General features: G+C 44.4%; 1 protein-coding gene across 1 annotated transcript in view; it reads left to right on the forward strand.

Annotated features, from left to right (window-relative positions):
* Positions 1 to 14,658: 14,658 nt before the first annotated feature.
* LOC149354398 (nose resistant to fluoxetine protein 6-like) overlaps positions 14,659 to 16,011 on the forward strand; it is an 86,878-nt gene continuing 85,525 nt past the window's right edge. The window contains exon 1 of the mRNA XM_089583312.1: positions 14,659 to 15,215. Coding sequence (XP_089439438.1) covers positions 14,906 to 15,215 — 310 coding nt within the window. The 5' untranslated portion in view covers positions 14,659 to 14,905. The remainder of the gene's footprint in view (positions 15,216 to 16,011) is intronic.

The raw sequence follows: 16,011 nt of genomic DNA on the forward strand, positions 1-16,011 counted from the left end.
AATGCTGGAGCTTCAGCAGGAGGCGAAGATGACGGGGTGCCAAGCGCATGCTGCACTTCTCGCGTACGATTTCCTCAAGGGTCGCTACTTGAGGCTGGTTGGGAAATGGTAGCAGGCGACGCAGCTCTTCCCGTACAATTTTGCGGATAACATCCCGCAGGTGGCCTCCGAATGCTGTGCCATCCGAGAGGGCAGACGAGGTCACTTGGGGCTGTTGAGGAAAATGACGGGCTCGTGCTTCCAAGGTTTTCTCAATGGCGGCTGCTTCAGCGGTGAATTCCGCGACCGTCGTCGGTGGATTGCGGGTGAGACCGCCGAAAAGTGCCTCTTTAGCACCACGCATCAGAAGCTCCACCTTCTCCTTCGCCATGTCAGGATCGACTCGTCGAAAAAGGCGCTTCATATCTTCTACATATGCGGTCACCGACTCGTTCGGGTGTTGGATGCGTGACTGCAGGAGCAGCTGAGCTCTTTCTTTCCTCATGATGCTCGTGAAGGCCTTCAGGAGCTCCCGTTTGAATAATTCCCACGTCGCTAGAGAAGCTCCGTTGTTTTCGAACCAGATTCTCGCTGGTCCTTCCAAGGCGAAGAAAACATGGCTCATCTTAGTCTGGTCGTCCCAACTGTTGAACACGGCGACACGCTCAAACTGTTCCAACCATTCCTCGGGATCCTCGCCCGGTGAAGCGTTGAACATGGGCGGCAGTCGGGGCTGGTGTAAAATAATGGGGGCTGGTGTAAAATAATGGGGGCTGGTGTAAAATAATGGGGGCTGGTGTCGTAGCCATGGCTGAAGTCGAAATTGAGGGGTCCTTCTTCGTTCGCGTGCGGTCCGGTAGCAGTCCGAATTCTGGTGGACACCTCTGGAGACGACGGCTGCTTCGCCCTTCGCCTGCGGAGGGGACGGCTTCTGCGGCTTTCGCGGGATCTTCTTCGAGACGGCTCGGGCTGCTCTGACGGCTTCCAGGGGGTGAGGGCGATAGGGACATCCGTTAGCACCTCCACCAGATGCCACGTAGTGGTGACTGCAGTCCGGCGAACAGGAAAACAACGAGGATGTCTTCGAAACGGAACTCTTTATTCGGGCTGACTTGCGCCCGCAAAGAACTGAATCACTCGGTGGCGGCGTAGCAACAAGCGTGCTCGGCGGTCGTCGGACAGAATGCCCAAGGTAGATGTACTATGGTAGCGTAGGCTCCATAGAAGCCCATACGTTCAAAACATGGCGGCTTATGGTGCGCAGCCAGCGCCGTCTTCGAAATGCGTGGACAACTAAAAACTGACGTCATAATTAAAACAAAAACGCGACGTCGAAGTCACGTGTTTTAGTGACGTCATATACGTGACGTCAGCGTCAGGTGCTGCTTAGCGGGAAAAATAAACTGCTGAACGCCGCGACGCTTCAGCGCGACACCCGACACGAGAACGAAGAAAGAAGACACGAGTGCCGACCACCAACGCTATTTTTAGGTAGCCAGTTCTCGTTGTGCCTTTTTCCTTCGTCCTCACCTCAGGTGTCGCGCTGAATGTCGCAGGTGTCGCGCTGAAGCGATGAAATGTGACGCCGCCAGACAGGTTATCGCTCGCACATCGTGCAACCGCACACCTCTTTTTTGCGTACGGGGGCCCCATGGCCACAGACGATGCCCTTTGGGGGCAAAAGCGACAGAACCGCACCCAACGGAACGAAACTAAACAGAAGCGCTGGCAAAAGGCAAAAGCGGAAACTGTACACGAACGATGCACACCAAGAACTCGAGCAACAAGCAACGAGGAAAAAGTAGGGCTAGCAGAATCGAGTTTCAAACAAAAGCAAGCAGAATGGTCAAAAGATATGACCAGGGTATTACATCAGAGCACCGTCAACCTTGGCATCGTCCCGCTGCCATTGCCGCTACTCTGAGCGAACGCTGTCATAAATTTTTACTAAGCAAGCGCTATACTTTCTAACAAAATGCACACAACTAAAATATTTTAAAAAGGAATCACTGCAATTGTTTTTGAATGCTTTTGAAACACAAAATATGTCCTAATTATTTTCCTCTTCTAGTGGTTTGTCCACTCATTTCATTTTGGCGCTTTAGTTCCACCCATAATTTGATGTCGCTAGCACTTGGTTCTGGACCGCATTCGGGCTCCGGCTTCGCGACCTATTTCAATAGACCTTGGAATGCCCGCCGCTGTCGGCCGTGCTCTTTTTAAAGCTGATAGCGAACCTTCGAGATAAAGCGTGGAAGGTTCTAGAACTTTCTGGCACAAAGTAGGATCGGCTCCGCCTGGATGCGATCAATCCAGATAATTCTAGGCGCGTCTTGCGTCACAAACGAAGCGATAAAGCGGCGTGCCGGCAGCCTTGAAGCATGAACAAATAAACACAACAAACAAACGCTGGAAAGATTCGCGGCAATATTCTTAGTATAAATTATTTCTCCAATAGAAAAAACTTCCTTGACGCGTCCAAATACAAACGGCGGCACACTTTATTCCAGTGAACATCATTACTTGGAAAACCCAAAATGAAACTAAAGGAGTAAACTAACAAAAATAAGTATTCTTTAAGGTTAAAAATGAGAAAGTTCTGGCAATAGTCAAATTTTCTAGCAGTTTTCACTTCAGGCTCAGAACCACGTTCAATATTATTGCACTTTACAACTGTATCAACTGTTGGCCATAAACGTTGCACGTTAGGGAGAATCTAACTAAAAGTTACTAGCATTCCTACTGCTGCTAGTTGGAAGCGCAAACAGGCTGGATGTTATTGACTGTAACTGACGCTTTTAATTTAAACACAAGCACAAATGTAAGGATGTTAAGCGCTTGAAAGTGTAGGCAGTTCGGCTCCAATATGTTTGGTTAAGCTCTATGCATCATGAAGACATCAGCACACATTAAGTCCTTTTTTAAAAATGGACAAATAGTGCTAAGTATGTTTTGAAAGTAGATCCTCAAAGTTGCAACACCACACAAATAGCAGATAATCTTTTGGGTCAAGAGCTATTTTAGAATGATAATCGTATGAACGTCACCTTTGCTTAACATCACATCTCTGCGATGTTAAATAGAGGTGACTTGGCGTTCTTCCTCGCAGCAGCGCAAACCATTGTTACTTTAGAGCATACAAATGAGAAATCATTGCGGCGACCTGCATTGGGATAATGCGAAAGCATAGAAACCTCCTCGGCACTCTGTAATTTCCTTTTTGTTTCTTAATTAATTTAGTTACTTAATTAACGTAATTATCTTATAATTTAATTAAACATCAATGCATTTACTCTGGTGATACCTTCTTTCATCTCAAACAACCATATTGGTTGGTATCCCCGCCCAGCCTATTCAACCTTCCAATAGTTTTTTGCTGATGATTAACTAGTTACTGTATGCCTATAAAACCTTTTTGTTCGATTAATTATCACTCATCAAATGCACTTCAATTCATTTCAACCTTTATTATCATACATCTGCCTATTTTTCACTCATTTGCCGTCGACGGCTCTTTTGCCGTCCACTCACTATATCGACGTCCGTGCTTTCGACGTTTTTTCGACATTTATGATCTAAATTAATTAACCGCTCACCCTATCGACAACTTTCTTTTGCGCAGCATTCTCACATTATCCACTTTCCACTAGAATTGCTCGTTTGATGCTACCTCTTCTGAGAACGTCACAACTGCTGCAGACAAGTTTTGGTGACACGACCACACCGACATAGCCTAAAAATAATTTTGCATCAATAATATTACCTTTTCAGATCAGATTGTAGTCCATCAAAGAGCACAGATAATCGAGCACCCTTGTCCAACACTAAGGTATAGGTGCGAGCTAGAGGACGATCCGTGACTGAAGGAGCACAGGGCAACACTAAAAAAGAAACAGACAAGACAGAGAAGCTCTTGAGGGTCGATATTTTTTTCATTGTTGCACTGTAGTACTTTAGTCTTCCCGAAGAGAAAGTTGTAAAAGCTAAGTTGCAGTAAATTCTGGTTAAAATCACCTATATGACGTGTGGAACACTGTTGTCGATTATTTTGTTAAGCGTTCTTTTTTTTTGCCAGATGACGGATTTATTTTCTCTCTAAATTGTAGCCTATTTTAACTGCTCTTCCGGAAAAAGTAAGTGAAGCACCATTGGCGGCCATAATGTTTTCTTGGTGCGCACATAATGGATGACAGGTCAGTAACGTAGAAACAAAATAAAATAGAATAGGAATCCAACCCTGACGCTCTCTTTTTAGCGTGATTACGTGCTAAGATTATAAGTTATTTGCAGAAACATACTGTTTGCGGTTCATTAAGCAACTACAAAACAGACGATCTTATTTAAATTCGCACTATAGTCACTTGAGTGAGCTGTGAATATGGTTGGTTGGTTGGTTTATGGGGTTTAACGTCCCAAAGCGACTAAAGCTATGAGAGACGCCGTAGTGGAGGGCTCCGGAAATTTGGACCACCTGGGCTTCTTTAACGTCCACTGACATCGCACAGTACACGGGCCTCTAGAATTTCTCCTCCAAAGAAACTCCAGCCGCCGCGGCCGGGATCGAACCCGCGTCTTTCGGGTCAGCAGCCGAGCACCGTAACCACTGAGCCACCGCGGCGGCTGAGCTGTGAATATGATTTGATCAAAAGCCTTCTTACTTATACGGTGGGCTACCATTATACGATCAAAAGGAGATAGTGTCCGTTAGTATTATTAGTAAATATATGACTAATCCGACCTTAATGTCCCGCCCGCTATCACCTCATTAACCCACAGATCATGATGTGGTTTTTTGGATATACTAGTGTACCGTACTTCTCTTACGTTTCTCGTATACGACCGCATGTCTATGCATCTCACGCTTTCCTTGCGTTTGTTTCTGGCCTAGAAGTGGGAATATAAATAGCTGAGTGGCCTCGAAACCTCTACGTGCTCAAGAAGTCATGTGCAACAACGCCAGCTAACGTAGACAGGCACAGAATTATTTGGTGCGATTAAAATTTCAATGTGAAGAAGTTTACCGTAGTTATGGTTATGCTCCCAAGGAAACCAAATAAGTTTTAACTATATCGAAATAGAGAAACGACAGCATAGCTCCTAAATGTAGAATTTTGTTAAATAAACGTCGTCAAGCAATCAATTTTTACTTTTCGGGACAGAAAAAGGCTGTTTCTTTATGAGCATGAAACTAATAATGAGCCTTAATACGGAAAATTTTTATCAACAAAGTCTAAAGCCCCTCTGTAATGTGAAAACCCTGGGGGTAAAATAAATGAAATGAAATGAAACAGCTCAGAAAAGCGACGGACCAAGAATAGAACCTGACGACACAAGCGTTGACTTTCAACAAGGTCTATGGAAAGCACGGTATATATACATTGGCAACATAAACAAATAACGAAAAGTACCTTGCCATAGCCAGAACGAAGATATGTGAAAATAAAAAAACGACCATGATAATGACGGCGACCAAGGAAGAAGTGCCACAAAAAACGTTACTACATAAGGCATAACACAAAAAGAAAACATGAACACAAACAAAAACAGCAAATTTTTACACATTTGCGTCACATCCATTACACATTGCTCCACAAGAAGCTCTTGGAATTCTTTAATGTCAGTCTCTGGGGCGATGACTTATGGCCAACTATTCCATTCAACCATACTACGGGGAATGAATGAATTGGCGTAAGATGATGAATGACACTTTACGCGCTTAACATTGAAAGAATGATCACGGCATGGAAAGATGGCATGAGGTGACAAACAAATCACTGAAAAGAGATGGCTGGTGCCAAAGCTTATGGACAGTGTTGAAGTACCAAGTTTACGGCGATGGGACAAATCTTTCAGTTCGGCACGTTTTTTTATGCTTCCAGTTTGGCACGTTCTTTTAAGGAACACTAACCTGATTTAAGTATAGATATTACTTTGGCTATACGCCAGCCATTAGGAATTAGTCCGTGTGACAATGGTTGCGAAAACAAACAGAACCACGCAGCGCAAATGCTTTGGAGTGTACTCTTAACTATCTTGTTGTTAAAGCCGAGGTGATCCAGACTACTAGTAATTTTCAGATTGTTTAGTAAAGGTAAGATACCTGTTTCATTAATAACTATTTCAGGCATGCAACTGTAATACATCTTATTTAAGTCAGGGGATCAGTTAATTTCTTCTTTGGAGAATACTAATGAGTAGGTGTCGTTAAAAGCCTGAGTACAATCCGACTCATTATGACCCCGTTGCTCTCAGCAAGCAAAATGTCAGGATGAAAGTTAGGATTTATGATGTGCCAGAACTTACGAGGGTTGTTGGTTAGCACATATTATAGGTCACGATTAAAAACTGGCGTCGAGAAGATTTTAGCACTGACTGGTAGTCCTTGTCGCATTTCGTATACTTTCTCACCCGCTTAGGAAACAATTTTGGCTGCCTGCCGGTAAAATCACTTTTTCTTATTATTCATACGTCGCAACTTCTGATTAAGCCATGGTGCACTGCTGCTGAATCTAATAGTCATAAAAGGCACGAAGCCATCGATAAGTTTATTAAAAGTACTCTTGAATAAGTCCCAATTTTGCTGAACAGTCCACAATAAGTATTCATTCATGAACTGGGTGGAGAAAAAATCTCATTCGGAATTTGCTTTTTCATAGTTAGCTCTGTCGTAACATCTGATTTGCTCAATAGGGGGTTTTCTTTTCGTTAAAAGAAATGGTAATGAATCCTGTTATTACGTAATGGTCTGAAATGCCGTCGAAATGAATAATGTCTGAACAAATATCGGCATTATTTGCTAATATTAAAACTATAATGTTGACGGTACTCGATGTGCGACGCGTGAGATTAGTAATACGGCCTAATAGTGAAAAACCAAGACATGATTAAAGAAACATGTTAGCTTCACTTTCATTCGCTGTGACAGATTGTGTGAACCAGTTTATACTAGGGAAGTTGAAGTCTCCAAATATAAATACAGTTAGGGAAACGCATGCATATTTCGCACAGAATTCGATGAAATTCAAAAGAAAATCCATCGTTCATATTCGGAGCACGGTAAACAGCACCAATAATTACATCAATTGAACAGCACTGAAAATAAATCCATACACATTCAAGAAACAAGCTAATCATCACAGGCACAGTTAGAAAATCATCCCTTATTGCCAAGAGTACACCACCACCTCTACGGTACGGTCTGTCGCAGAGAAAGTTATTAAAACGTGCCCCGATGACAAAAATTGTATAATCAGGAGCATGCTACTAATGAAGCGAAGGATAAGTAGATTACAGAAGATATTGCAACACATTTCGATACAACACTTTTGATGTTAGTGCGAAGGAAAGAAATTGTTTGGGAGTATTATATGGCAATCATTGAGTAGAATTCTAAGCTGGGGCGTGGTTTGAGTAAGTGACAGAAGAACGTCATTCTTCCGTGGGGTGCCAAAAAACACACACTACGCGAGCAGCATAAGTGTCCCATACATAATCATCGTTATTAATTTGAAGCTTGTTAAATGCTTGACGAATGTGATCATCTTTTTTTTACAGAGCTGGCGTACTGCCAGAGATGACGGCACCTTTGTTGGTCGGCCTCAGAATAATCACGAGCGATACTGAAGTCAGTGTTCTTCAGCTTGGATCCGTTCCTTAGCACAGATTCAACTTCTATGTCATTGTAGAATTTAGCAATGATTGTTCTCGTCTTGTTGAAAAACGGCCCAAAAGATGCGCTCTCACAATCGAAGCTGTGGTTTGGTTTGATTTAAGGAGTTTACGTCCCAAAGCGGCTCTGGCTATGAGAGACGCCGTAGTGAAAGGCTCCGGAAATTTCGACCACCTGGGGTTCTTTAACGTGCACTGACATCGCGTAGTACACGGGGCTCTAGAATTTCGCCTCCATATATATATATATATAAATATATATATATAATAAAGTCACCAGAACTTGAAAAACATAACAAGATTTAATTCACGACGTTTCGGCTGGAGGACCAGCCTTTTTCGAGTGTATTACAGTATTTGAAACAAGCAGCTTTTATAGCATCCGCGAGGCACAGAAAAAAGGCACTTCTGAGGCACTTTTTTCTGTGCCTCGCGGATGCTATAAAAGCTGCTTGTTTCAAATACTGTAATACACTCGAAAAAGGCTGGTCCTCCAGCCGAAACGTCGTGAAATAAATCTTGTTATGTTTCTCAAGTTGTCGTGACTTTATCTTATATTAATCAATCAGCTGCCAAGAAATAATTTTTGATATATATATATATATACAACAGGGGATAACAAAATCTTCAAGGCAACTGATCAAAAATATAATAAGCTGGGGAAGCCACATTGAAAAACTCAACAGATTTATTCAACGTTTCGACCAAGGAGTGGTCTTTTTCAAGTATGATCATAGAGTGCATGGATGCGCCTTCTTATAGCAGTGGACATGGCGCACAGAGGGCTTCAAAAAGAAAAATAACAGGAAAGAAAAAAGATGAAAGAATGAAAGAAATGGAAAAAATCAAAGGGGAAAGAGGAACACAGCCGAGACACGAAACCCAAACGCCAAGATGCGCCATTAAAGGCACCACGTGAAAGAGATGAATGAGGAAGGCGGCCCTGGGCGGGCACACGCGACTAGTTCGGAAGAGGAAAAAAAAAGCGTGGGGGTGGTTAACAAAAAAAAAAGGGAAGCGCCTGCCAATTGTGTGCGTCTGTATCGCTTCTAGCCGCGTCTGTGTGGCCCCGCGCGACTTCAGAAGGTAACACGAGGACACACAGGTTGCGGCTGCGCTAATTGTCTCCACACGGTGCACGTGAGCCCTCAAAGCCAGATGAGGTTCGCATATGAGGACCACATGAAAAGGTTCCTGCTTTTTTTCACTCCTTGAAAGGAGGAACCTTTCCATGTGGTCCTCATATTCGAACCTCATCTGGTTTATGGGGCGCACGTGCCACCACGTGGAGACAATTAGCGCAGCCGCAACTTGTGCGGCCTCGTGCTACCGTCTGAAGTCGCGCGGGGCCACAAAGATGCGGCTAGAAGCGATACAGACGCACACAATTGGCAGACAATTCCCTTCTTTTGTTAAATACCCCCACGCTTTTTTTTTCCTCTTCCGAACTAGTCTCGTTCCCGCCCAGGCCCGTCTCCCTTTTCTACCTCTTTCACGCGGCGCCTTTGCTGGCGCATTTTGGCGTTTGGGCTTCGTGTCTCGGCTGTGTTCCTCTTTCCCCTTTGATTTTTTCTCATTTCTTTAATTTTTATTTTGTTTTTCTTTCCTGTTATTTTTATTTTTCAAGCCCTCTGTGTGCCATGTTCACAGCTATAAGAAGGCGCATCCATGCACTGTGTGATCATATTTGAACAAGACCAGGCCCTGGTCAAAACGTTAAATAAATCTGATTAATTTTTCAATGTGAGTTCCCCACCTTATTATATATATATATATATATATATATATATATATATATATATATATATATATATATGTAGAAGAAGGGGTCACAACCTTGCAATTATCTTAATTTAATACCGACAGTTTCGGACGGAGGACCGTCCTTCCTCAGGGTATACACAAGAATGAACACAGTTTCTCATTTTCTACGCAGCGTGCGCAAAGGGTGAGGTGAAACCACTCTCTCTCCCGTTAGTGGAAAGGGACACAAAGTCAGTATAAGCCGCAAGGGCTCCAGTCCATTTAGGGGGAAGAGGGTGACGGTTGCGAAGGACAGGGAAGGGGGAAAAACATATATGCACAAAAATATAAAAATAAAGGAAGCAAAAGTAACATTAAAAAATAAAAATAAATATAGGAAGGCAACGGCGGAGGCTTGGGTAACAAAGCTATAGAAATAGATAGGGAGGGAACTAGTTGCTTCTCAGAAGGAATGTTTCGAGAGAAGCTCCCTTCGGTGTGGGTGGTGAACCCAGCAGAATTAACACAAACAATATTCTAACAAGGAAAGTACAAAGCAAAACCACAAATAAAACAAAAAAAGAAACACAAAAAGAAGAAAGAAACAAGCGCACGCATGCATGTGTACAGTGTATAACATCACAGAACGGACCGCTCCCCAGCGGTGCAGGTGTTTTGGACCGTTGTAACGTGAGTTACGAGTCAGCCACAACATTTAGAGCTGTTTAAGACAAGCCCGTTACCGCCACGGCGGAAGCGCGGCGCCGCGGTCGAGGGAGGCAGGGCGGCCGGCCAGACGCCGTGCGGGAACCCGATCCCGCAGCCGAGTGCCGCGGCGTCCGACCCACAGTAGGCCATTCCCTTCGTGCTTTTCGTCGCGAAGGCATTCGAGCACAGACTGGTTTTTCAAAAGAAGGGGCCGAAAGGACGGGTGAGAAGGAACCTAAAGAGTAAGTACGTTCAGAAAAAAAAAATAAAAAAAAATAAGAAAAGTAAGAATGGGGACGTGGGACCCCGCAGAGTGCAGGCTTCATGGAAGAGGAGGGATTCCAGACGTTCAAATTGTTCTAGCTAGTTAGGCTTTTGAGGAAGGTAAAATTGCCCAAGTTTTCATTAATTCCATGTGTTAGTGTCCGAAATTTGTGTATGAAATACGACTCTCTTTGTTCTCTTTGGCGACTTGTTTGGAAACCCGATTGGAGAAGGATGACGTGAATGTTTTCGAAAGCATGCTGGGGCAGGCACAGGTGCTTAGAAAAAGGAAGATTTGGCAGCGCGTGAGTATGGGCCTTGTGGTTGTTAAAACGCAACCTGAACGGTGTTTCCGTTTGACCGATGTATTCCATGCCACACACACTGCAGTGTAGCATATACACTACGTTCGCGCTGTCGCAATTCAGGGTTTCCCTAATCCTGAAGGTGAAATCGGAGAATGTTCCTTTAGCGATGGTTGTAGTCTGCATATGACTGCAAACCTTGCAACGTGGCTTACGGCACGGTTGACATCCAGGACTCGGGTTGGAGTTGGGCGTTGTTTTGGACTTAACTAAAATGTCCCTCAGGTTCCTACTGCGCCGGTATACTGCTCTTGGTGGTTGTTTAAAAATGAGAGACAAGTGACTGCTTTGCTGGATAATATCCAGCACGGCGTCTGGCCGGCCGCCCTGCCTCCCTCGACCGCGGCGCCGCGCTTCCGCCGTGGCGATAACGGGCTTGTCTTAAACAGCTCTAAATGTTGTGGCTGACTCGTAACTCACGTTACAACGGTCCAAAACACCTGCACCGCTGGGGAGCGGTCCGTTCTGTGATGTTATACACTGTACACATGCATGCGTGCGCTTGTTTCTTTCTTCTTTTTGTGTTTCTTTTTTTGTTTTATTTGTGGTTTTGCTTTGTACTTTCCTTGTTAGAATATTGTTTGTGTTAATTCTGCTGGGTTCACCACCCACACCGAAGGGAGCTTCTCTCGAAACATTCCTTCTGAGAAGCAACTAGTTCCCTCCCTATCTATTTCTATAGCTTTGTTACCCAAGCCTCCGCCGTTGCCTTCCTATATTTATTTTTATTTTTTAATGTTACTTTTGCTTCCTTTATTTTTATATTTTTGTGCATATATGTTTTTCCCCCTTCCCTGTCCTTCGCAACCGTCACCCTCTTCCCCCTAAATGGACTGGAGCCCTTGCGGCTTATACTGACTTTGCGTCCCTTTCCCACTAACGGGAGAGAGAGTGGTTTCACCTCACCCTTTGCGCACGCTGCGTAGAAAATGAGAAACTGTGTTCATTCTTGTGTATACCCTGAGGAAGGACGGTCCTCCGTCCGAAACTGTCGGTATTAAATTAAGATAATTGCAAGGTTGTGACCCCTTCTTCTACAAGTCTTCCTGGCCCATTGAACGACAAGACCTCCTGCAACTATATATATATATATATATATATATATAATGTCGTAGGTTCAGATCTCACCGGCGGCATGTGGTTGTTTTTTCTTCAACTTTTCTAATCAATTAGCTTTAAGCGACAACATATTCAGTAATATTCTTATTTGATCAACACCACAAAAAAAAATTAATTAAAAAAATCCCCTCTGCTCCTTGGTTTCTGTGGCTGTTGGCTTCTCTCGTGTTTATAACGAGCCCCTCAATCCCCTTCCCTTGTTTGCTTAATTGCTTAGCGAGGGTCTCGGTTCTGGCAGCCTTGACGTCATAGGAAGCATAAGAGGGTTCTCACACAGCTTCCACCCTCGCCGTTTGATGGCGTTCTACGTCACACCAGCGGTAACTCAGGACGTTGCACGTCCGCCGCTTACGAACATGGGTGGCGCTGATGAACACTCTCAAGGTTAGGTTATTTGTAAAACATAAATACCCCCCGAAAGCAGAAGGTTTGACAGCCGTCGCCGTAGCTCAGAGGTAGAGCACCGGACGCGTAATTCGGAGGTCGTGGGTTCGGATCCCACCGGCGGCATGTGGTTGTTTTTTCTTCTGCTTTTCTAATCAATTAGCTTTAAGCGACAAGATATTCAGTAATATTCTTACGTGATCAACATCACAAAAAAATTAATTAATTAAAAAAATCCCCTGTGCTCCCTGGTTTCTGTGGCTGTTGGCTTCTCTCGTATATATATATATATATATATATATATATATATATATATAATATATATATGTATATATATATATGATCTTCGGCAGTTGTATCGGTTAATGTTTTTGGATGAAGCTGTTTGCAGTCGTGTTCTACAGCTTTGTGATCGCCTTTGTAAACATGTTTATGCGATGCCATCGCCGAGCCTTGTCGCTTTATCAACAAATTCGTTCCTCGTCTTTGTTCCATATATTTCAGGCTAATTTCGATTCAATTCAGTACAAACGTTGCAGGCCTGCGCGCCACCATTACAAACCAGCTCTAAGAACCTAAGTGCCAAAATAACCTGTGCGATCGGTCGCCAGAGGAAAGTTTAGAGGCTGCTACACATTCAAGGCCGCGCTAAGCACCTCTGCCCGCGAGGAGAGACGCTATCCACAAGCAGCCGCCCGTTACTTTTCTTCCCCTCTGTGACCTTCATCATGATTTTCCGTGTGTTCGGCTGGCGATAACTTTGCAAATATTCCGCAGAGGACAGGCTGTGGGTAGCCTAAGCAACATACGTACTCAGGGAGGGGGGGATTACAAACAAGCGCTTTTGTGCCCGTGGGTTTTTTGGTGCCCACTACGAAGTTCGCCCAGCAAAATAACTCCCGGAAACCAAACTAGGCTGCCTTGTATATACTTCATTAAAGGACGGCAGTTTGCCTTGTGTGCATATGGAAAAAAAGGAGTCATGTTGGTACTGTGCCTTCTTGGATAAAACTTCCAAGCTTTTCTTTTCCACCGCGATTGCCAAATGAGGTACTTTATCAGCAGCAAACGGAATCAGCGTCGCAGCATGTCGCAACTAAAACATTCACGTTCGATCGCTGTCTAAAGGCAATGCTGGTCAAGCCCGCTCTGAGCCATGAGGGAAAAAAGGGTGTTGGTTAGCTAGAATGGGTGGAAGTGGTGGTGCCGGCCGCTAAAATGCTCTATAGTTATTAAAGTAACTTTCTTGGCCAAAGTATGACGAAAAGTCGGGCTGTTTTTCTTTGCCACAATTCCATTCCTTCTTCTTCGTCACCTCATCCATTTCCATCGAGGAAAGAAATACATGTTTGCGGCAAGTCTAAGAACGTTCACTGAGCGTGTTTTCATTAAAATTTCCGCTACATCACGCGCAGTTTGGTTTACTTCGGCCACGCGCTAAAATACCAATTCCAGCGTCCTCTTCCAGAACGCACGCCACTGCCAAGAGCTCTAGAGGTCATCTCGAGGAGGCTGCGATACATTTTATTTCCCAACTGAGGGCTAGTGGCTTACCATAGGCAAGAAAGCTTTCCCCACTCTCGACGCCGGGAAATTTCAGGTTCGCAGATCCGCAAGCACGTCAGCTGATCATTCATTGGTGCGAGCTCCGAAGGGGAACTTCCTTGTCGATATTTTTGGCCCACTTAACACGAAAGGTTAAAAAAAAGCAAGGGATATGCCCTCGGGTTGTGTACGCCACGGCCACAGCTAATGGGCGTTTTTTTTTTACAATAAGGTTTTCAGAGCTGGAGCTTTCAATTTTTCTTTTTGCCGCGATTGTTGCTTCAAAAGTAAGGATGACCTGGCATTCACGAAATGGACTGAAGCACACGTACAGCTCGTGAAAAATGCATTGCAGGTTTTCTAATCCAGCATATGACAAAGGGTGCAAAACGCCGCTATGTCGGCGCCACAGACGACAGAGCATCAGAAGTGACTATATTAACTGCTTCCAACGCTTCAAGCACCGAAAATGGCTTTTCGTACGGTTTCCTTTAAAGCTTTAGCAGGATAACTGTCGTGAAAGAGTCTAAATGCTTCTTTGGAATGTCATTCGACATGCAGCCTACATAAAAGCTTTGCTGTGGAATGCGCGAATGTGACAGACCCCGCAGCATATTAGTAAAATTAACAAACAAGAGCAGGTAGAGCGACAATCGCTTGGCGGCGAGACATGGCAACAAAGTGAAAAGCGCATTCGGCCATCCCGAGCGTTGGAGAAGGTCAGCGAGCGAAGGAGACGAGGGAGAAAGAGCAACCGTTCTTTGCACGTGTGCCTCTCTTCCTGGAAGAGAGGCACACGCGGAAACGGCGCACCGCTTACGGACGTCACGATTAAAGGCTTTATAAGCAAGAGGAGGGCTAATTCTCCGCCTTGCCAGTCGGCGACCTCATAAATGCAGTGTGTGCGCGCATGAGACCTAGTGCAGCTTATCTCGTACTGCCACCTAGGCTTTACTAGGCGTTTCAACGTCCGGCACCAGAAGACAACATATTGCATAGAGTATAGTGATCACTAAAAATTCTTCCTAAGCCATCGCAGTATGTCGTTGCAGTGTTTTGAAACGACTGAAGAAGGAAGCTGAACTTTCTGGTTTCTTAACGTGTAGCTTTTCGGAGCTTAGGACTCAGCAATGCATTGGAGAAAAAATTTTCCTTATCTCTTAGCCAAATTCTTCTTAGTATTCGCGGTTTCTTTGTGCTTGCGTGCCACGCCATGCCTCGGCGACGTTGAGGCCACCACACCTTTCTCTAGCTCTACGGCAGAGCAGACCAGTGGGAAGTACTTAGACCAGTTAAAAGAATGGATCGGCAAGGCCCTCGACCAATCGTCGTCTTCCTTCACACGAAAGTTGTTGGAAGCGGACGTTTCGGTGGAGTGCAGCCTCGGCCTCCTCAAGCTTGTGCGTGGAATCCGCAACCTGGACCCATGGGCAATGCGGCGTGAGTCTGCCTCGTATTCCTTTATTCAAGTCATGCAGTCATTATCTGCTACGTGGATGGTGCTCAACTTTCCGATGTAAAACATATTATGTAATCGCCGAAAAACGTATCGGCTTGCGACATCTGCGAAGAGTGAAAAAGGCCCAATTTTCGCAGTCAGCTGACTTTTTAAAGATATCGATGAATGGACTTTATATTGAGAAAATTATGGCCTGCGAACAACCGGAATTGTCAAAGTAGCCTCGGTCATCGCACCACGTTACAGCGTAGCCCCGCTCATTAAATAGTAACATAATGACACAGACCAACTTTTACAATTATTTCAGGCGCTTTATTCGCACGCTTTTGAAACCTCAGCAAAAACCTAGCCCTTGTTAATCAGCTGTGTAAAGGCCACCAGTTTGAGGTGCACATCATTAGAATCATTCGGTACGCACAGGTTTGATCTCACTGGTTCCTAACTCTACCGCTTGTAGAGCTGACGACCTGGACAAAGTTATTGAGCGCAAATATTTTCGAAATTAAAGTATTAAAGAAAATTAAAAGCAAAATGAATTTGCGAAAAAGAAGTCGTTTTGGAATGGTTAGCCCTTCGGCACCAATGGGCGGTATATGAGGGCAAAATGCGCACAGCTGTCGAAAACGCACGTCTTTTCAACATACCTATCTGGCAATATTAGGAAAGACAGTGCGTTTAAATCCGAAGTGTCTAATGCACGTTCATACCATTTAATGAAATCGAATCACGTTCCTTCTTGAGAAGCTTATGGGGCGATCGCCCGGCTTCGAGTAGGGA

Source organism: Amblyomma mixtum, chromosome 3 (genome assembly GCF_055824585.1).
Source record: "Amblyomma mixtum isolate Tamu chromosome 3, ASM5582458v1, whole genome shotgun sequence".
NCBI classification, from domain to species: Eukaryota; Metazoa; Arthropoda; class Arachnida; order Ixodida; family Ixodidae; genus Amblyomma; species Amblyomma mixtum.